At 37.8% G+C, this 23,528-nt stretch overlaps 1 protein-coding gene across 43 annotated transcripts in view; it reads right to left on the bottom strand.

Moving 5' to 3' along the window:
* The window catches only part of LOC114157924 (protein tyrosine phosphatase receptor type D), a 455,035-nt gene that overhangs the window by 68,714 nt on the left and 362,793 nt on the right, over nucleotides 1-23,528 (bottom strand). For all 43 annotated transcript variants that reach the window (XM_028039112.1, XM_028039111.1, XM_028039110.1 and 40 more), the window contains one exon: nucleotides 23,236-23,377. In XM_028039112.1, coding sequence (XP_027894913.1) covers nucleotides 23,236-23,377 — 142 coding nt within the window. The remainder of the gene's footprint in view (nucleotides 1-23,235; nucleotides 23,378-23,528) is intronic.

Below are 23,528 nucleotides of genomic sequence, written 5' to 3'. Positions count from 1 at the left end.
CAGGCTCCAGGGATGGTGTAACCGTAAATTTTAACACACTTGGTATACCTTGATACCAATAACTGACCCCTATATATTAATGTGAAAACAAATTTCTAGTATAAAACTTAGCATGTCGAACAGGCAACCAAGTCACACAGTCCATCAGTTCAGATTTGCATGTGAATTACTGTGCAGTATAGGCCGGTGGTATTTATTTTGCAAGCTGTATCTGGGAACACTGTTTAAACAAGGTTTTTACAGACATGCACAGGCCTAAATAAAGTAACTGATAAATTTTGCATTGCTTCTGGTGTCTCGATGGACTGATAATATTGTAGTTGGAAGGGATGACTTCAGACTTCCCTCAAGCTTATGATGGGCAACAGCTGCTAGTAAAAAGCTTTTTATGCAGGCTGAACTGCAGATATAGAGGCTTGTAAATTAAAGCTGCCTTATTTGCGGGATGGCGCGTCTATGGTCACTTAAAATTTAAACACAAAATTATTTACATGCATTAAAAGCAGCAAAAAATGTTAATCTTCCTGGATGTTATTCGACTCAAGCAACCAGGGTGTTATTAAACCTATCAGCTAAGTGTGGGCAAAATGCAGGTATTTCCGAAATGTCAAACTCTTTTTGTAGTGGCGGCATGCCGAAGAAGAAGGGACCCTGACACCCCGACTACAAATCCATTCGGGTGAGGTGGAGCTTTGATGTTCTTTTGATGATGGCATGTGGCTGCGCTGTGTTGTCTAAGCTGTCTTGTTCCTGTCCGTGTCTCAATTTTCAGCCTGGCCAGGGGAACGTCTCGCTGCGGGTTGAGATGTGAAAGAAGATAAACTCACAGGGCCCATTTGCTCCAAACATGTTTTTCTTTCTTTTTTTTAACAAAACAAAGCAGAAACAAAGCCTGCAGCAGCTTTATTTGACGCTTGCCATTCATTTGACGAAGTGTGTTTGGGTTGTAGCAAGCAACAATCTCTGAAATGTTGCACGTTTTAATATTCTATGCGCCATAATATCCCAATTTGCAAAACGCCTGCCTCCCTGCAGTGATAGCCAAGTCTTAAACTCCCAAACAAGACCTGCTTATTCTGACTGCCAACGAGGCTTATGCACACCTTTAAGTCTTCCTTTTCCCTCTGTGATGCGGCTAATTAATATCTTCCCGTGCTTTCGTAAACGACACTGTTTGTTTTTGAAAATCGGTCCTTCATTAAATTTTCATGAGGCGTCATCAGTTTGAAACCCGCTTTGAGATGCCATGTACTGCATGCAGCAAGACGACAAACGTGGCCGTCATCCAACACTGCCTTTGGTTGTCTGGCATGGAAAGCCACGTCTGTGGATAAATCTTCTCAGAAATAAGACCGCATTACAAACAAGTGACTTCATACTGAACTGCAAAACTTTCCCGACGCAACTCTGTGCGTCCTTGCCTGAACTGGTGTGAAACTGAAATAGTGTTTCAGACATTTCAGAAAGTAAAACTCATATTATACAGATTAATCACCCAACGTGGAAAATTTCAAGCCTTTACAAGGTTGGTAAGCTACAAAAGGTCAAGAAGCTCATACCAAGTCATTACAGAAAACTGTTCAGAGTGATGCAGTCAAACACATTTGTAGAAAGTTGAGTGGAAGGAAAAAGTGTGGTATGAAGAGGTCAACCAGGAACAAAGAGAACACCGCTGAGAGCGTTGATAAGCAAAATCCATTCAGCCTGAGGCCGGAGTCTACACATCAAAAGCCACTGTGCACATCCTGAACTAGAAACGTTAGAAGCGTCTTGTAATTCACAGAACTTATAATTTGGTCTGAAAGTACTGCTTAGGTGTCATTAAAAAGTCCGTTTTTTTTACTTCTATTCATCCAAAGACAGATATTTAGCTAATCCAGTTCTCTGATACACATGCTTCTTTCCCCCACATAGAAAAACCAGAGAATATCGGTGACGCGACTTACCAACCAGGGTAAGTACCATATTTTTTTTGTTAATTTTTTTTTTCTTTTTTTAACTTTTTTAACAAAAATAAATCTTCTCTCACCAAGAAGATTTTGGTGGGACTGATGTAATCTTTTCTCCCCAAACAAAATTGGAATTGGAAAATTTGAAAAATACAATCAATCACGTCAACTAACAGTTTCAGATTTCATGCTATATTGTAAAAGTAATTTTTCAGTTTTGAAAAAATGTGGACTGTTCTCTAGTTCAAAATAATAAGATTGAATCCGAACTGAATCATTTATAGGAATGAAGACTCCAACTTAAAACACAAAAAACAGCAATAGTAAAACTATCTCCATCATGCTTTGTTCAAGGCATCTTTTACATCCAGACCTAAAGCAAGAAATTGCTTTAAAAACTGTGAAACAAGATCTCACAACTTTGTCAATGGCGAATTGAATTACCGTAGTTAAAAATATGAAAATAATAATTCAAGAAGACTGTGCTGAGTATTTCTCTTATTTTGTACTGTAAATCAGAATAACTTGGGGAAAACAGTAAACAGAAAAGACGAGCTGAGCTTCAGTAAAATCTTTAGTCCTGCTCAGAATGTTCTTCCTTTGTGTTTTTATGTCTCTCCAATGTGAACATTACTGCAGCTCCTGGGTGGGTATTCAAATTTTAGCGTTTTTATGGGAAACTCTATGGTCTACACAGAGAAAGAAATAATTTCAATGGGGGGGAAAAATGTTGGAGCGCTGCAGGTGAAGCAGGTAGAGCAGACGATCCATAAACTGTGGCTAAAGTCCCGAGTTTGACGATTGGACCCAGGCCATTTTCATGCATGCCCCCCATTCTCTCTTCACTCTCTTTCTTGTCAGAATACTACTCAATAAAAGCCACTAGTGGCTCAAACAATAAAACGAAATAAAAACAACAACAGAAATCTATAAAAGAAAAAAAATGTCAAGTCAGTCAGGGAGTAAAAGTGCTCAGACTGGTTTAGGGTTACAGTTGGCTGGAGTTGATCTTGGTTGGTCCATCACAGATCTAACATCTGTCTTTTACTTGTATACTAACTCCTACAGTTGACTTTTTCTGATCATGTTTATTGTTATTTAACTGTGCTGAAATCTGGTTTTGCCGTCATTTTAACCACATAGTCATGGAAGAACAGTTGTATCTCAGTGGGACTTTCTTGGCTAAATAAAGGTTTTATGATTATTACTATAACAGAGACACTCGAAAAACAGACAATATTCAAACAGCCGTGCAACTATGGCTAATTTAGCATCTCCAATGAATCTAACATGCATGATTTTGGACTGTAGGAGAAAAATGGAGTGCCTAGAGATGGTTGTAGCAGCCAAGATATGAGAGGGCAGTGCTGTCAGAAACGCCATCCCACGGTCTGGGGTTTCAGGTACTAAAGGTAAATTAGGTATTTTAACTTAGAATTTAAAAAAGATTTCTGATCACTAGGAGTTTGTTTTGAAATACTCAGAGGCTGGAAAAATATATCAATGTTGTTAACTGATGGAACAAGTTTAGTGTCAGGAATAACTTAACTCACAGTAAGAGAGTAACCATCAAAAAGTAATTTTACTTCAAAGTACTTTTAAAAAAATAAATAAATAAAGATTTTCTGTTGTTCAATGACTAAAAATAATTGTAAAATGCCATATCGTTTTAGAAACTACAATGCCTGCTCAAATGTAACTTATTGAAGAGGGAAAAAGGAATTAATTGGAGGTAGTTCCTGTCCCTGCAGCCTGTTCAAGGTCATATACACAATTAGTAGATTTCTACAGCAAGTCCAAAGTATACCTGATCAAACACAATAGCCAAAAGCAGGGCTACAAGCATGGATGCTTGTTGAATACAGTAATTGGATGTGACAATCCATGCGAAACTAAATGCAGCCACTGTAAAAATTGCAACGTATTCAGAAACAAAGTGCTTGGGAGATCTTAATTTAGCTGTCCTTTAAAAATGTCTAACGCTGCAGCATGTTTTGCTCCTGAATAAAAGTAACTGGAAAACAGAGAGTGGTTTAAAGATGTTTTGGCAATAATTTATTTAGCAAATATTCTGGATTTATATCCGACTTGTAAACAAAATGTGTTAACAAACCCAACTCATCCTACATGAAACTGGTCTGCAGATTCCTAGCAGGAAGCTAATATGACTCCAGGCGTTGCATTTAAAATTAATGGACTGTCTCAACACTTTCTGGCCTTTTGAATGCATTGCCACTTAGCCCAGAAGTACATTTTACTACTGCTTTGCAAGCTCATGCTCATTGAAAAAGGCCACAAAGTCATAACATCAGCAGTTTGGTATCAGAAAACTTTTTTTTCTCTAGCAGATTGTGTGATTTAGGTAAAATAAACAAGTGTTCTGATGTTCTCAAGCTGCTCCTATCACATTTATTTCGCTGTGAAGCGAATTGCCACTGTGACAACAAATAAAGGGCAGGGAAATTGAATACATCTGGTAGCTTTTGCCGTTATTAACAAGTCTCCTGAACAGGGCTGAGGCAGTATTGTCCTTAGAAAGCAAGAGATTTAAATGGAATCGGATTAATCACAGTTGCTGTTTGTTTTTTTGTGGAAAAGTTGGGCTATTGACAAAGCATTAAAGTAAAGATTGAGATAATTAGTCAAGCCAGAGCCAAGTGGCTGGAGGTTTTTCCCATGTGCCATGTTTGCATTTTTAGTAACAATTGTAGGACCATTTTCAACCTAAATACATTTTTCACAGAGGACCAGATTTAATAGAACCACAACATAAGCTCTGAGCTACTTTGTGCAAGTGAAAAAGAAAAAGAAAACTTAAAAATGTTTTAGGTTTGTGTTGAGATAACTTGCCAAGAGGTTGCATACCTGACAACATGATTGGTCTGTAAAACTTAAATACATGCAGTCTGTGTTCCCTTATTTACCACAAATCAAATTTCCTGGAATTTTTGACCATCAAATATGAAGAGATATGTCAAAAAAAATGACAAAACTGGTTATAATTAGCTAAAGCTGGACTACGTTGTTTTGACTGGACACTTTCCCACAAGTTGAGTTCAGAAACGTCCTACTCCCTAGTCCAGGACATGTTTGCTGATTTTTGGGACTATTTGCCAATATGATTCCAAAACACTTCAAGTCTGACCTCTTCCATGAGGCCAATGTGCAATAGCACCCCATCTGGCAGCAAAGACCCAGACAACATGGCCACCGGGATCATAGGAGTATCTTAATTCCATCTGTTAGGACAGGGAATTTTCCTCAAATGACCACTGACTATCTATTTAACCCACTGATTTCTGAAACCCACCAAGATGAAATGTGTAAAATTATAGGGAACTTGCAAACCAGAGCAGCAATCATTTGACCTTTGATTGGTTGTAACTGGATGTCTTCATCCCTATCATAATGAAAAGTCTTACTTATAATTATTGTTGGGGGAGGGGTGAGGGGTTCTGGTTACTTCCCACTAAGAGGACACCCAGATTCAATGTTGCTAAGGAGAGGCATGTTTGGGTTTCCAAACATCTGCTACTTCAGCAACACATTTTTGGATAAGTAGAAGATGGTGGATGAATGGCTGGATAGAGGGTGTAAAATTGGGATGAATCTCATTTAATTTCCAATGTCATTCAAAAATTCTTAATTGTTGTAAAAATCCCTTTGAAGCATCATTTGTGCTAGAAATGTGTGTTTAATGGCGTGTAAGTTATTTTATTGTTGCACAAAACCTATTTATAGGGCACCAAACGTCCTCGATGTGAGTACAACTACAGGTAATAGACCAAATGCAATTAACTTGAGCACAAAGACACCATATGCAATATATGAAAGTCATACCTGAAAGGTGAGATTAATACAAAAAAAAGGAAAAAAGGTTCTAACTTATTTCCCTCGCTTATCCTATTCTACCTCGCTGAAAGCTGCTATCTCAAGGACATCCACTAAGACAAGGGCAATTTCTGCTTTACAGACCCATACTGTATATTCAACAATGGATCTACACACTAAATGAGATGGAAGGGAAAGAAATGCTGAAGTCACCTTCTAAAGAAGTGCTGAGCACTGGTGCTTGATATAAAAAGACCCCCAATGACAATTTGCACACATTAGCCACTGCCAGGCTATCAGGCCATATGAGTGTGTAGTGCCAAGCATTTGGACGAGTATAAAAAGGACATTGGCTCAAAAAGTACCTCGGTGAGCAGATTTTTCTCCAGAATATGTAAGGCCATTGGACAGAAACTCACCCCATTAGCAGATTATATCTATTGATCACGCTCACAGAAATATGAGCGTAAGTGAAATTATATTTTCCTTGTATGACAACGGGAGCCACTGCAGTTATCGAAGTGTTGCTTAAGTGCTGCAATAAATTCTGTACAATTTGCAATTATAATGCAGTTGTCACCAGAATCCAGTATCTGACTATACATCGACAGTGAACTGTATACAGGAAGTTTTTTTTTTTTATCAAGTAGGGTAAAAACAGATTTTTGTGCCGTTAATCAGATTAATTGAGCTTTAAATGTATTTTATATGTTTGCTTAGATTGTTTTACTTCAAGTTTTGCTATTATGTTATGAAGGGTTAGAATAGATTAAACTCTTAAATCTGGTAAAAAGACAAACATTCCTATACGACAACCTTCACAGTTATTAGCCACCCTTGTAAAGACGTGAGCTTTATAATACTGTAAAATGAAATGTAAAGATGAAAACCCAACTTTTAGTTTCTAAAGAACAATACACTATCTCGAACACACCATGCCCATTCTGGAACATGGTGGTGGCAGCATTATGCTTTGGGGATGGTTTTCATTCACATGGATAGATGAATTCGTCAGATGTAATAGACAAAGAATGACAATTGATAAAGAGCAACCCTGAAAGAAAACATTTTGGAGACGGCAAAACAGTGGTGCCCAAAGAATTTGTACCATGGGACAAATTTGTCAAATCAAAAGCACTCATAGGACAAAAATCAATTTTTTAACGTTGCAATTTAATGTGGTAAAATATAAACTAAACATGTGATAGTGTAATTAAAAAAGTCAGACTTTCTATAATAAATGTGATGTGTTTGATCAAAAACAGGGTTTCCACATTTCCCTTATTAACAGAAAGGCATCTGGTTTGCATGTTCCTTTAAGAAAAGAAACATAACAAAACCAAACAATGTCTATACTCAACAACAACAACAACAGGATTTAGGTCACCGTTTCTTTAAAATGCTTGCCACCCAGGGAGTTATTATCAAAGTTTGACAAATTAATTAGAAGCAGATTTGGGTGCACCAAAGTCTGCTTTTGAGAGAAAAGTCCCTCAATAAATGTTAATTTACTATTAAGAGAATGAAAACAGGGTGGTAACTAAAAGATGAATAATTTTTGTTGTACTTAACATTTTCCACTGTAAGAATTTGTTTTCCTAATTACAAATAAAAAAGTCTCTACTTGCATCGATTTGTACACTTTGAACATGCCTTTTCTAGCAGAATGATGACCAAACTATAACGGCCAAGTCAAAGTCTGGACTAGGCATTGCATATGTATCTTTCTAGAAATGTATTTTGGTGCCTTATGTTGACAGCTTTCTAACAATACAGAGTGACACCAAATATTAAATATCTGTGTCCAACCCAACACTCAGCCCCACTGCTGGGCCATAAGATTCATCTGCATTTCTCACTGTTTTTTTATTCAACTTGAAGTGGGTTGGTGCTGCCAGATATTGATGTCCTCCTAATGTACTTTAGTGTACACCTTTAAGTAGAGCAGACTGGACAATTTATCTGCAACACATATATTGATATTTACACAGTTGCCTGTGGAGATGTCTTAACAATATTCTGCAGCACAAAGCAATATAACAATTCCTCTTTTATGAGACCGAAAACACATTAGGCTCCAAAAATAACCCAGTAAAGGGAGTCTGAGAGGAAAACAAGCCTTTGTTGAACCGAATGGTTGGTTTCAGTGAAAAAAAAAAAAGAAGAAAAGATAAAAAAAAAAGAGAAACCTTTCTGGTCACAATCTGGCTTTAGTTCTGTGGTTGCTGCACAAGGATTGGATTTGATCCGACCTTTTTTCCCCACCAAGCGGAACAAGACTTTTCACCCCATGGTTGAGGATATTCTTCAGGGAAAATCCCCGTGGGTCGTAATAAGATATATTTGTTGGATCTATTTGAGTGGATACAATCTGCTCAAAGAGGCTGTCACAGGTCACTTGCTGTGGCACGAAGGAGAAAAATGTGTGTCGAGACGCATTGTTCTTCTAGCGTCCGGCCAAAGATGCTGGGCGAAAAAAAAAAAAAAAAGAGAGAGAGAAAAGAATCTGGCGCTAATATGTCAGAAATGACTGAGGCCCAGACAGCGTAGCGCTAAAGATTATTTTCACCCAGGTTCAAATCAATCAGATAATCACGATCTCGTTATAAGTTATCTGCCAGGGAAAACAAAATAAAAAATCCGCTAAATATTATCTTTAAAGTATGACAGCAGTGCTTATTTTTCTCAGAAGCCTGAACCAAACCCATTTTCCCAACAAACCAAAACATATAATTTGAAACCGAGGGACAGTGATTAAAGATCTTTCCACACACAAAAGTCCAAACGAAGTTAGAAAGTGAATAAGACAGTGCTCATGGTGGTAATCATATATTGCTCGGAGCACAACATTGATTGGAACAGACTTTTTTCAGTCTTTGCAAGTGCATTGGCATGTCGAAATTGAACTGACACCCAGTGTTTTATTAACTGGTCTAAAAATGTTATTAAAAATAAAATCCATATTCATAATTAAAACCCAGCAGGAGAGAATTGAATGCCTAAATATTTATTTATTTTGTTCTAGCGATGTGATGTTGAAATATTAAAAACCTCAATTTCTTAAGCTTTTCAGAAGATACCTGAATGTTTAGGGTTAAAACTCAATCATATCTGGAACTCTAGTTCCATCTAAAGCAATGTTATTTCCACAGCATAATACTTCCACCACCATGCTAATTTGCTTGTGCCTCCACAATATCACCCCTTTAAGCTTTTGTATTATTTTATCCAGGACTGCCTTGTTGATGACAACAGTTTCAGCTCACGTCTAACATTTCAAAGCATTTTAAATTTTTTTCACACTTGCACCTCTGTAGCGCAAAACTTAATTTCCGTTTAATTTTTCCAGAAAAAGGTTGTTCGTTTCAGACTGCAGTAAACACAAAAACAATGCCTGATGCAATTTGTTTTCTTCAACACGCCTGGTTAGTACATCAGTCCAGAGACCACCTGAGCCCTCTTTAACAAAATGTTCGTTCAGCTCCAATTCCACTGACATATTCAATTATTATTATTTTTTTTTGGCCTGGCATAGGAGACGGAACTGTTAATTACACTTTTGTTTTCGCACAAACAAAATTACTCAACCAAATGTAAGAGGTCTCGATTAACAAAGGGAGGCAGCAATTTTATTTTGTGCCAAATCTATGACGGCATCTGTTCTATTTTTCCTCTCTCCCCACAGCCTCTGTAACAGTTTAACAGTTTTGCCAACATTGTCACAGATTTTCTTGCTCTCCCTACGAGTTATACTTTATGCTGCGATAAAAAGGTAGGCTGTTACTGGTGGATTCGGATTAATGATTGGCAGGTTCTAAATCAGTGCCCACCGCTTTGCTTTATCAGGTACCCACAGCTTGGTAGAACAGTCTATAAATTGGACATGAACCTAGTTTCTTTACTCCACACACCATTCGTCAATCCTTCCTGTAAACATTTGCAGATAATGCTCATTTCACACATTCATTTTTATTTGAGGATATTTTGACGTGGTTTTCTTCATCCCATTGAGATGAATGATATTTTGTTACAGACCATGCTCATGGAAACAGCGTCCCTCGATGGCTGCAGTCTATTCAAGGATACACTGCACTGCCACAAAGCTAAAATGGTTCAAAAATGGTTTAAAGAGCACAACAGCGACACCTCAAATATCCTGGATGCACTGGATAAAAATTCAATTCATGAAGGCCACACCTGCATCTACCTAGTACCAGATACCACATAGCACACCTTCATGGGTCTAGCAGAGTTACTCAAGATTATGATTTCACATGGACATTTCCCAATTAAGCATTCTGGGACCTTGACTTGATGGATGCTTTTTTTTTTTTTTTTTCAGAGTAAATATTAAGGAACAATGTGCTCAGCTTTTACTTGTGAGTGAAAATACGATACTGCTGTGATTTTAAGGGTTTAAGGCAACTGAGCTTTAGTTAAATCAAAGCCTTTCTTGTGTGACGAACACTGAACCTGATTTTAGGGTTTGATCAAACTAGTCAAGAATTTAAATGACCTCAAAACTTTAGAAACTATGTATATGTTATTGCACAGCTGAGGTCACTGTTTACAATCAAACCTGATTTCAGAAAATGTTAATAGATAATGGATAATTACTTGCCAGTTTACAAATGAGTCAGTAGACGTCCTGGAGGTCAAAGTAATCATGTTGGAAGATTCGTGTTTGCTTTTAAAACTCATAAACTGTTAACGTTAAACAAGGATGGATTTTTTCACATGGAAAAATCCATCCTTAGAAATCCATCTTAGAAATATAGAACAGAAGTATACTTCAGTGGGGAAATTTTGATGCAACTGCAGCAACCTTGTATCTAATAACTTAAAAACATGGTTTGGTCTTAGTTGATTTTGTGTACAACCTGATGGAGGTTTTGATTCCTTTTCTTAGTTTCTCTGTGGAAAGCTCAGCCGAAGGAGGACTATATGCTGGCTATTCTAGTCCTGGAAAGAAGCGAAAAATCTTGTTCACTGTAAAAATGATGCACATAAAATTGGTTCAAATGACCTTTGAGCTTTTCCACATTTATGGGTAATTAACATTCGCTTCTCTGAGATCTTTGTTGACCACTTTCTCTTTGCCGTTATGTTGTATTAACACACATCTGTATGCTCCAGATCATAATCTAAAATTCTACTAAAGGAACAAGGTTTATTATTTAGCTTCACTTTGTCATTATTCTTCCCACGAGTGTATGCTTTAAGAAATTCAGCAAATCAGTCCAGATTTTTGGCCAAAGACAAATTTTTGTAATACAAGTTGTGGAGACAAAAATTCATGTTTTTCTCTGTAAAAAAGAAAAAGAAAACAGCAGTAAAAGCTTAGCTGGGCTGGAAGAAAATATGCTTCAGTTTAGCTTATTAGGTGAATCTACAGGTACAGAACATGATAATGAATATTACCATGAATGCACCACTGTTGACTCAAACTGCTAATTTCATTTTACTGTAATAGAGGTTTTAGGGGAACATTCCCTGTCTGGCACAAAGTGGTATTACGTTTTCCAGGCTTGGGCCCTCTAAAAGGTTGTTCAGTAATTCGTTGAACAAATACAATCTTTTTATGAAACCTGTTAAAAAAAAAAGCCCAAAGCCAGGCAGCTAGCGGCCATCGACTACACACTAAGATGTTATTTTGCTGTGTTGCCTTAAGAGGCAGAGAAAGAACAAGCCGTGAAACACTATCTGGACTGTTCTTCAAAACTGAAGTGATGATGAATGTTAGAGTAAAATAGGAGGAGGAAGATGAAGGTACAAACTCTCTCCTTACCAAAAGGTTCCCAACCGTCTGTCTGAGTGAAAAATTGCATCTTCTCTCCCCTTTGCCCCACACTGATTGTTTCTTCCATAAATCCCCTTTGAGACTGTGTAATTAATTGAATGCCGCTTATTTGTCATTAAAAATCCCTCAGCTAATGCCTGAGATTATGAGAGAACCATCGTAAAATCAATCTTATTAATCACAAGGCGATTTTCCTGCAGAAAAACCTTCACAGGTGAACAGTCTAAGCTTTTCTTATATCAAATGACATTGCGCAACTAGTTGGAAAACTCTTAATTTGACTTTGGGCCTTAAAATATGTAGAAAAATAAGCAGTTTTCATCATTTCCAGCATTGGCAATCCAGAAGGGCTTTTTCCTACATTTGCACAAAGTGAGTTGCACTGAGTTTGAGGCGCAGCCAGCAGCAGCTTTTTTGAATAATAGTGATGTAGTCATACAACATCTCATCCTTCAAAGATCTCAGAATAGACAGACTGACCAGGATGTGAGGTAGATCTTCTGTATAGTGGAGCCACTTAAGTTTAGCATTTATTGATTAAAAATTTCTAGTTTTGAATGTAAAAACCACTGGAATGACCCATCCAAGTGTTCATCTGACCTGCCATCATCCACAGACATTTATCACGGTATTGCTGATAGGGCAAGATTGGATCAGCCAAGCGGAGGGCATGCAACAGAGATATACGCCACTTCTGGCAAGGCACTCCAACTCTCCACAGGCCCGGTGTCATTCATAAACATGACGGATTAGCTGTGATATTCCTCCATTTACAACGCAAGTGAAGGGAGTGGGAGGAAGAGAACGAAAGCAGAGAGGGAGTGTTAGTGTCGGATGCCCCTTTGGGGTGGTGCCAGAATGGATGGGTAAAGAGGGAGATGAATAGAAGAGATGAAGCAGAAAGGGCGGAGAGGGCGGGGGGGCTTTTTCTACAGGCCTGGCTGGGCAAGAAGCACAGCAGGCGGGAAGCCAGGCACAAAACTCTATTTACACTCTGATGACCCCCTTTGCCCCTCCCTCCCTTCACGCTTCTTGCTTTACGGACCACACGTCATCTCAACCAGATTTACGGTTTTGAGTAGAGATCACCCAGGGGCAAAGGCAGACAATGTTTTCTTATAAGAGTCCCTTGTTTTAAATGTAGATGCTACATCTACTTTATGTTTCAAATCTTCCATCTAAGAATTATTTTGAGGATATGTGACCAAACTTTGCATTTTTAGTGAAATATTACATTTTTTTGGCAATATTCCACAACAACAGGAACACATGCAATTGTGATGAACACTGATTTGTGATATTATGATATCAATTATGATTCGGCCACATGTTCTGCAATTTTTTTTCTTTCTGTTCCATTTCCCTACTTGTTGAAAATCTGTTCATCAAGGGGAAATAATTCCTTGCATGAAAAATCTGCAAGTGTGGTGTCCATCTATTTAATTAGAGAAATTCTTTGTGATTGTAATATTACACACAAAATGTGGTGTTCATTTTTATAGTTATAAAAGGTGTAATAAGTGATTATGACTGTCGTCTTCAGTGATGACCATTATCAGCTTGAAACTATGTAAATCTTTATTAGGAAAAAAAAAAAAAGGTTGACCACTAGGGGATGCTAATAACAGGCTATAGAAAATTTCTAAGTCCACTTGACAGAAGGTTGGAGCTTGAGCTAAGAAGGGCACCAGGCATGAGCAGCGCCTGGACGGACTTGCTAAGGACGGCATGGACTCCTTACATTACTGACTGTAGGTCCAGTTATTTTAATTAGAAATACTTGAGAAGATGCCACTATAGGTTGATTGTCAACACAATACAAATTAGCAGTGAAATACTTTGTGCATTGTCTTCATCAACAGCATGGATTAAACTTAATACTTGTATTTGCATTTTCCCCCCAATCATTTCCACAACAGCCTTTAACTCTGTATTAAATCTTTAAAATGTGAGTATTGGAAAATAGTCACTCCTATCTCTTTGAAGTAAATGATGTAAGGTATTTGATTGTCTAGCTTAAAGTTTATTGCCTCACGCTGATGAGAAAGGTTTGAAAATGCTTACGTGTCATGAACACGTGCACATTTGTCATGAACTGAAACTGAATTAGAAGAATCACATTTCTTGAACTACTGTTAGAAGCTGGTCTGCAAAACCAAAGCAAAAAGGAACGTTTTAGAAGAGCACAAATCTGAAACTGTTATAATGATTTCCCTATAAAATTATGTCAGAAATATTGTTTGCTATAAGGTTGACATTTAAAAAACATAAAATTTATAAATAGCTAAAGTCAAAGCCTGAAAGAATATGATGTTTTGAAAGTTAAACAATTGGAAAAAGCTCAAGGATTATAACATGTATTCAAATAATTATTAATTTGCTTTGTTTTAGTTGCAACAAAGCAAGAGTTAATATATATCTCTACATCACAGTGCGGATTGTAAAATGTCATTTCCTATTAAATGCAAAAGCAAAATATGGCAGTATTTATGGCTCTGATGTCTGTATTACTTCATGAAATGTCATCTAATCATCTTTTAAAATGTCTCCACATAAATGCCTTTGAACTTTAATCACTTGCAGAACTTGCTTGAGAGCACAAGATATCCTTTGCGATTCATGACTCGGGATTGCTCCGTTTGAACATAGTATAGCATTAGACTGAGACGAATAATCTAAGAGATGTGTGACATACATGTCTGTGGGAACCGACTTTATAGGGCTAGACTCCTCTCTGAGAAAGGGAGAACATAGCACTAGGAATTTCAATAATTCATCTAACTAAAAGCTTGCTACAGAACAGGCAAAGTATAGAGATTATTCAAGCTTGCTAACATCCTGCAGAGAGGACCTATTGGCTTTCAAAGAGCCCTAATGGAAAATGGGGTTATGTCAGGCTTTTCAACTTTAGCCTGCAGACATTCTCTTGCAAAAGTGACTTTAGGAGATGATGGGTATCTCAACATGCTGCAGCTGATGTGGCTGTAGTATAGAAATGGCTGCAGTGCCACATTTTGAGATTTTGCAGGTGATGTAACGTACAACAACAATATGTAACAATGCGTTTTTCTTTCTCTTCAATTAATCAACGCTTAGTAAAATAATGCAAAAGATCTAATCGCACTCCCACCTTCCAACAAAGTTGTTGGGTTCCAATTAGCAAGCACCCTTACATAGCTTGAGAAGTTTCTCAAGATCATTAGATGCATTAAGGATGACCCTGCAGTATCCAGTTAATCTAGTAGAAAATTACTTTGGAGCGGCACTAAGATCAAAGCTGATAATATTAGCAACCCCTTGACTACCTGGCTCCGACTTACACACACTCCCTATTTTATGACCTTGTGTTTCCTCTGGGCAATAAAATATTTTTCTAGGAAAATTGATCAACTTTAGCCAGAAAAATATTGCTGCAAGAAGCTGCATCTAGGGTAACTTTCAAGATTCTGGATTAAGCAGTCTCCGTGAATTGGTTAATTTAGCACTGTCTGATAAAGACTTATCTTTACAAATTTAGAGAACAAACTATACATTTAAACAAGTTCTAAAAACTGCAGTATAAAATCTTATTGCTATTACAGCAATGTTTAAATATTTTAAACATTGGATTTAGCAGATGTTAGCATGCTACCACGAAATTCTAAAATTATTAGCATGTATGATAAACACTAAATTAGCAACTCTACATGAACTGCACTCAATCACCAATGCTGTAGAAGCCATTTTGAGTTAGCTATATGTTGGGCAGAATTACACTTGTAGGTGTCACTAAGACACAGTTTATGGTTCTTTTAAAATTAAACCATAAAGCTTATTTGTCAACGTTAGACAGACATAGCTAAACATTTACCTCTAGTAATTTTAGACCATCATGCATAATTCTACAAGCCTAAATGGTAACATATCGTTAGCTACAGTGCTGTTACAGATGAGACCAAACCAAAAAAATAATGCAACTGAAATCTAAACTTCCTGCTTATTGACAAGCTAGTGTTAACACTGCAGTACAGCCATCTGCTACAGGAAGTAAGAAAAGTAGTCATCTACAACTTATATGAATGGTTTGTTAAAAGTAAAGCTTGGGTTTTGGATTTGTTTTCAACGATGGTGTTGCTAAGGACGTTGCTTTACTATTGCCATGTAAAGGCAACCATAATAGGAGCTCCTCAAGCAGTGAGTCATTAAATATTTGTCGTTTTTCCACAAAACCTTTTTCACAAGAATTTGAAAAGCATCATAAATTGACACCAAATATGTCCATAGCCTCTATCCTTTTTGAGAGGTTGTCTTCCTGTCCTCCTGTCTTATCGGTTAATATGAAATGTTTCACACAATCGGAGTTTAACATGCATGATGTAAACTGGATAGTTTTCTGTTTATTAGATTTATTGGCGATGAGGGTTGATGAGGACGCCTGTCTAAGCATGTCAGGAAATGGACAAGGGCACCTCTTGACCATATGTGTGGGAGTGACAGCTGGACATGATTTCCATTTAATTGGCCTATAAACCTTCAAGTGGATTTTGTGAGCATGTGTGAATGCTGACATTAGCTCTTGTCTGTATATTTGCCAACAATACAATGTATTTTATAACCATTATTGAACAAAAATTCAGAAACGTGTTGTGGATATTTTTACAGGCCACACATTGTAATGAAGGAGTATCAAATTTCAATATACTTTCTAAACAATCTAATTCAAAGAGTCTGAAAAATATTTTTGCCATGAAATCCCTCATGTCTTTTCTGCAGCTAAGTCAGGGGGCAATCTATCGGTATCAAGCATGAGAGAACTAATACCTCATTTGTCAGAATCAATATTTATTATTTTTGGATGCCTTTCACTTTTTTTAAAGTGAGCACAGAGCCACGACAGAAGAAGCACTATCTATCACGATCAGAGCGAAGTTAAAATGCCCAACAGGCTCCAGCAGATGTTTTCTCACACACTATGCAGACTCTTAACGCTGACATCCATCTTGCTGACAGTGGTTGCGTTTTAAATCATCTTGAATACTATTTAGATACTGATTTACTTTTGTGATTGAATGCAAAGGTTTTGCATTGGCAATGGATACATTTTTTGTTCTTTAAAGAAAAGATCGATTTCTGTGAGGACAGTTAGCTTAATCTTTTAAATTGCTTTATATTTTATGAAACATTTAATGGACATGATGATAATAGACTGTCTTCCAGTGTGACATTCTCACTCAGTCACCATATCCCAGCATGCTAAGATGCAGAGTCTTTAAGAAAACCTCATTCACATGCAAAACATTAAAGTAACAGTACTCTACTTCGTCCTCATTATTTTGTTCAAGAATGTGCTGAATAACTGTCTTAAAACATGTTTGAGAAAGTTAAAGAATAAAAGTAAATCAGTAATATATATATATATAAATATATATATATTTTATTTTTTCCACAAAAAAAATCAGACAAAATTGAATGTTCCACACGGCAGCTCAGGTCTTGCCATTTTCCGATTTTCTGCCACTAAACCAGAGAATTGTACAGTAGCTGCTGGCTAACTTCTCTCCTTTTTTTCAAGCCACTGATCATGAACACAGCAATTTAACAATGGTCACTCGCTTCTTTCCGGGTGCTACATTTGCTCCGACAGTCGGAGACAGCTGACACAGCATTTATCTTCCTAAGCTGTTTAAGGACGTGGACGGGCTTTTCTTCATTTTGCACCCTGTACTAGAGGACCCTAGGCTTCAAAGAGACAAATGAAGTGTTTATATTATTACTGTTAATAGGAAAGTCCGACTTTTTCTTTATATTTGCTGGACATGAGGCCTTTTATCTTAGACTTTACACATTAAGCACAATTTACAACAAAAAAAGAAGAAAGTATTTCCTCTATTAATTATAGTGCTTTTAGTATTATGACATACTAAACCTGATCTGATTTTGACCTAACTGTAAAATGATATTCAACAACCAATAAAAGTGCTTTGGAGTTTGCAGACTTGATGGAATCGCTATGCCATTTACCATCTACCAAGTGCAATTTTTTTTCAAAGTTGTTTGTGATAAACTATTTCTTCAATAGAATTTGATGATTAAATGCACTTCATAAACTGATGATGAAAAAATTTGAGCCCCGCTATTAAAGCTGGACTTTTGATATGATGGAGAATACAGACAAAAGCTACCATGGCACCAAGAAGGGAAAACATCAGAAATGTCTCTAAAACAACAATAGTTGCTGCCTATAAGTCACGGAAGGGTTATAAACCCACTTCCTAAGACAATCAGAAGTCCCCTTTCTTTCATGAAGAAAGACTATTCTCCACTGGAAAACATTTTAAAAAGCCCACAGTCTTTCCAAGAGAAAGAACATAGTGGCAAATTCAAAACTTAGAGCTACATCTCAGGCTCTATAGGTCTGGGTTAGCATGTGAAATATGTTCTCAGCAGTATAATTAGAAAAGCAATGAACTAGTGGGTGTTGCTTGAAGCAGTTGCCCAGAGAATGCCTATTCTTTCTAAAATAGTATAGTGGCAAAACTTAAGTTTGCTAAGTTGCTTCTTAATGAATTGAAAAGTGATCCAAGCCAACTGTTGGGCAGAGCAGTACAGTGATGCAGATTTGTGCTTGTTTTCTAGACACAAGACCTGGGAATCTTTCAACTATCAATTCAACCATGAAACTCTTCTGTCTACCAAGAGACTAATGTGACACTGTCTGTCCAATGCCAAAACTCTGGCCCAATTGCATAATGAAATCAGTTTCACAAAATTGTCTCTAAACATCAAGGCTATTGGAACAATGTCCTTTGTAGGACTAACTTTGATAAGACTACTCAGCATATAGACACAAAACCTGATGATGATGATTTAGGTTTGTTGCCCTGGGCATCTTGAGTCAACCATGAACGTTTCTGTCCACCAAAGAGTTTATATAAGCCTAGCAGTGAGGCTTGGCTAAAACTGGGATCAATATCACAATGATCCCAAACACAGCAGACAAAGTCCTGATTAAATACTGTGGTGGGATTTTAAGAGAGGTGAAAAGTCTGCAAATGAATTAACGGTGGTAAGTGTGGGCCAAAATCCTGATTGCCATACAAAAAATTACTACTTTATGTTTTCCCTGCTACATGCATTGCCAAAGTTAGACCTTGGAGTTTACTTTTAGGTTGTTGCACAGATCATCACTCCCATCGCCTCTCTTGCCAACTTTCAAACATTAGAGCCAGACAAAGACTTAAAGAGGAGCAGCAAAAGCAAGTAAGGTGGACTAGCAGTGTTTACCTTCCACTTTCACCCAGGACAAGTTACCGTAAAATATTCTCCCTGCTGCCTGGATATTGAGATGTTAGCATGTCATCACAGTCACTAAATACAACGACAGTGTCTACAGTATGAGGCTTCTTCACATTTATTGAAAGACTGACTTCTACTAGAGAACTTTTCTCCATCCACAGTGACTCTCTGAACATACTTAGACGGCATGAGTTGCATTTAACTTCCATTTGGGATAAAATAAGTAATTCTTAATTGAATTGTATTCCTTTTTTAATTAATAAATACTGGCAGTGTGAAATCTGTGTTTTTGAACACTTAGAGTTAGATGCAAATCTTTTCAAAAACTGTTAAAAATGAGGTAATTGTTCTGATAAGAAAACCCATGAATGGGAAAAGGATGTACTTTCTTTTTACAGTACTGGTATGGTAATCACCAACTCATAGATATTAGTTACAAATGTGTGGAATGAATTAATGTATTTTAGCTGAGTGCAAGAATGTTCTTTCCCCCCAGATTGGCAACAGGAAGTGGAGTGCATATATTGTATCTAAATAATCACTGATCACGTAGCAGCTTTTTCACTGAGGAGGGGAAGCATTCGTCGTAACTACAGAGCTCTGACCGCGCCGTCGCACCATTCCATACAAATGGAAATGATGCTTTCTGTTCTCCCGTCACAGGAGAGCGGCTTCCCATTTTCCGCTCCCACTGTCAAGTTGTGCACAGCTGCATAAGTTTGCTGGCTTGTGTGCGGGGCAATAGGAAATGGCTGTTGACAGCATAATGGGACTATGAAGATGCAGTATAAATCCTTAATCATGCCTGAATTGCACACATCATTCTGCTGGAACTATTAGCAGAGAGGATGGAACCCAGAAAAGTGTTGCAGCTACATGTTCCAAAGTTTGTTTCTTCCCAGATAGTTAATAGATTTACAGCTGTGCTAATACTGTATGCTGATGCTATTGTTACAAGCTCTGCAGGCGTACTTGTGTATATGCAAATATAGAGTCTTCCACTTCTAAACGACATCAGACAAAACATAACTCCAATTGTATTGCAGCAGTGACTCCCATAACGTGCCGTATCTTCATTTTCAACCCTTTTTTATGTCATGTGGAATTACGCAACAAATCTAGACAAGTTACATTTAAAGACTCCAGTCATATGGGAGTCTGTTCATCTCACAGTTAATCAAAACCGAGCACTGAATGAACGGGGGAGGGTGAAATAATCCAACCTGTATCTCATAGCGTGGCCTGGCAGATTTGACTCAGAACATCATTACGTTTCAGGGTTCGCCTTTCATGCAAATCACCTCTCCAAGCCTGTAAGTTCATTACTAATGGCAGTTCCCATCAAGTTGGAGAGCCATCCGAATACTAATATCCCCCCTGCGCTTCGGATTTTGTCACCTCCAGTCCCCCATCTCCTCATAACGCACAACAAATGTGGTTTTCTTTCATAGAATTAGACTATGGCGAGCGACCCACAGCAGCTGCTTTGCAGTTGTTTCCACAGACCATTGGAGCCTAAATGAACTAAGAGAACAGTCACTTTATATGTATTAGGCTGGGTGTAATAGCACTTATCTTCATTTGCTTGACTTGTTTATTTCTTCAATCCCGCAACACGCACTTCCCTAGAAGTTTAATCTTCCTTTATGAAAATAGCCAAAATTGGAAAAAAAATTGAAGACTGCATTATAACATACAAGCGTTGCTCTATTTAACACAGCGTGATGAGTATTTTTGGACAGAGTAAGCTTTTTGGCATTCTAAAATATGGATAAACCATTCTTGAGTTATTTCTGGAATCTCTATGCATACAGTATGAATAGTGTGCCGTCACTTGGCTGTGTTACTTCACTCCGAGCTTTTATCTTGGCTACAGCTTACGCTCTAGCCATCGTATTTGTCAGGACAGGATCAGGGTTTTATTATACACTTTTCGATGCACAGACACACATAAAATTATTTCTAGAGTTCCTGCAAGTTTGTATTTTACAAAAACATGCTTTTTTCAGCCAAACTGTGTATTTCTTTGTTTAGGAAATTACGTTGCAAGAGTTGTGTCATTCAGCTCTTGCAACTCTAGAGTATGTGTTGTAGAAAACTAACGCTGCACATCAGCATTAAAACACTATTGAAATGTGACATATGGTGGTGACAGCAGCACGATGTGGCAACGCTTTCGTGCCGTAGAGACCAGGAAGCCGGTCAGAGTTGGTTGGATGATACGGAGCAATGCAGGAAAGAAACCTGGAAAAGACAGGAGACAAGGGTGCAGGTTCCCATTTTCTTTGTTTAGATCAAAACATGTAAAAAAAATTTAAAATGGTCCAGTCAAGGTCCAGACATGACTCTTACTTCAAATCTGCAGACAGACTTGACAATTGCTTTTCTCAGATGTTCTCCCTTCATTCGGACTAAGCTTGAGCTTTTTTGAAGAATGAGCTGAAATGTCAGTCTTTAGATGTGCAAAGCTGGTGGAGAGATACCTCGAAACACATTCAGCTGTAATTACAGTGAAAGCTGGTTCTATACAGCATTATCTAAGGTGGAACAACCGCAAATGGATTATTCTACACCAATTTTCTTTCAAGTGAAAAGCTCCTGTTAAGGTGGGTTGCTATGTAGTTCAGCTTCCAGTTCCCCCTACTAATGTTGGTTTATCCAAGGTTGATAAAATAGTATTCCATTTCTGTTAATTTCCTGTAGATGTAACCGCTGTGATGGCATTGCTACTAAATCTCTGCTGTATTAGGCTGTGATTTCATGAACTAGCTGATTTAAAAAAAAAAATATATATATATATATTTTAACAATGCATCACATCACTGCTGACACTTTGTTCAGTCTAGATTTCTGCAAGCAATTAAAATTAGAGCACATTTATTTAAAAGATTTACATTATTACCTGAATCATTCACAAGGATGATATTGTGTATATGTGGCAGGTAATATGATAGAGCACAGTTTTGTATTTGAACAAAAGCAGAAGAGAGGAGGAGGAAAAAAAAGCTTGCTCCTCTTCTTTTTTTAGTTGCCGATAGGCCTCTACTCACCCTCAATACATTGATGGAAAAGGAGAGAGAGCAGAAGAGCAAAATGGAAATAGTAATAAACATGCTAATGCTAGGCCGTGAAGCCGGGAAGAGCAGCTTCAATCCATCCCTCAGCTATCTGCTGCTGGGGTGTGTGCGTGTGTGTGTGTGAAGGGGAAATACAGAGATAGAGACAGAGTGAGAGTGAAAAGAAAAAAAGAATTGTGCAAGGTGTTGTATGTGAGCACACCTGCACACAGTGTGCACTCCCTGAGAAAACAGCAGAGAGCCGCATGTGAATGTGCCCACCTTTCTCTTTCAATCGGCCCCTGGAGACAGTGCAAAGGGCTCTTTTGGTGGCTCATTGGTGAGATAAGAAGGGAGGGAGAGGGATTCATGGTGGTGGTGGGGATTCAGAGTCGCAGAGCCAGATTTTTTTATTTTTTTTTATAGGTGAGAAGCACCTCTTTCAATAGAAACTCATTTTCCATGTTGTGTAATTGCACAACATAATGGAGCACACCTCATTCAAACAGCCCAAGACCCTTTTTATTATTAATCCAAAGCTATTTTCTCCATTCACAACCCAAACAAGTCATGTTTTAGAGAGATATTACACTGTCTTTCGAGCTCAGGGCAACCACAAATTTGCCTTTGAAAGGATTGTTATGTCTAATCAAGATAAAATTTTACACAGAGCTAATTACAAAGGAAGACACCCTCATCCAGCTTATTTTCCATCTAACTCTTGCCCTGACCTTTCCTGTCCAGATTTGTAAAGCATGTGTTTTAACAGCTAGTGATCACTGGAAGATACAGCCTGAATCAACCTGCCATTAGGACGTCGCTGTGAACAATAAACAGCACGCCTGTTAATCGGTTAAGAATAGCATGCTTTTCTTTTTCTTTTTTTTCTTTCCATAGACGATCAAATGAATATCAAAGCTGAAACACGGAGATGAAAAATGACTGATTTGAAAATCATTGCTGAGCTTTTTTCATTAAACCTCTGCAGGCTAGAGAAAAGGATGGCTATTTGCATAATTTAACTGGCATCTTAATTATTGTGTCAGGAATCGGTATGCAAATGACTTAAGTCACTTAGAAACAAAAACTTACTCGGCTACACAGCTAATGGACTAAATCTTATCAAGTTAGGATATACAGCGTGAAAGGAACCAGGGTTTATTTGCACACAATGACAGCGAAGAAGACCAAATAAACAGATAAATGTAACCTTACCTGTTACAGGTAGAGAGACGTGCATGTAAGAGGTGTATGCGTGTTGGACTGCTTTGTTATTATTATTTTTTTATTTCTTCCTTGGGGGGGCTGATGACAAAAGACCTACCACGTAAAACAGTCAGCCTGGTGGTGGCGCTCGTCTCTCCAACACTGTTGGAGGCGACGCATTCGTATATGGCTTCGTCTCGGGGCGTGCGCAACGGCTGAATTCTTAGCACGGAGCCAGAGCCATCGCTGAACTCTATCACCTGCAGGTGCGAGAGACAGGATATGTTAAAGGAGATTTTTTTGTTCACAATGAGTGAGGGACCTTCCACAGAAAATAATATCAACAACAACGGAAAAATAAAGTTAACGACAGTTCAACAACAATGATGGAGACTGACAAAATGTGCTTCC

This window comes from Xiphophorus couchianus, chromosome 14 (assembly GCF_001444195.1).
Source record: "Xiphophorus couchianus chromosome 14, X_couchianus-1.0, whole genome shotgun sequence".
NCBI lineage: Eukaryota > Metazoa > Chordata > Actinopteri > Cyprinodontiformes > Poeciliidae > Xiphophorus > Xiphophorus couchianus.
This window is presented reverse-complemented; position numbering and strand designations above follow the sequence as displayed.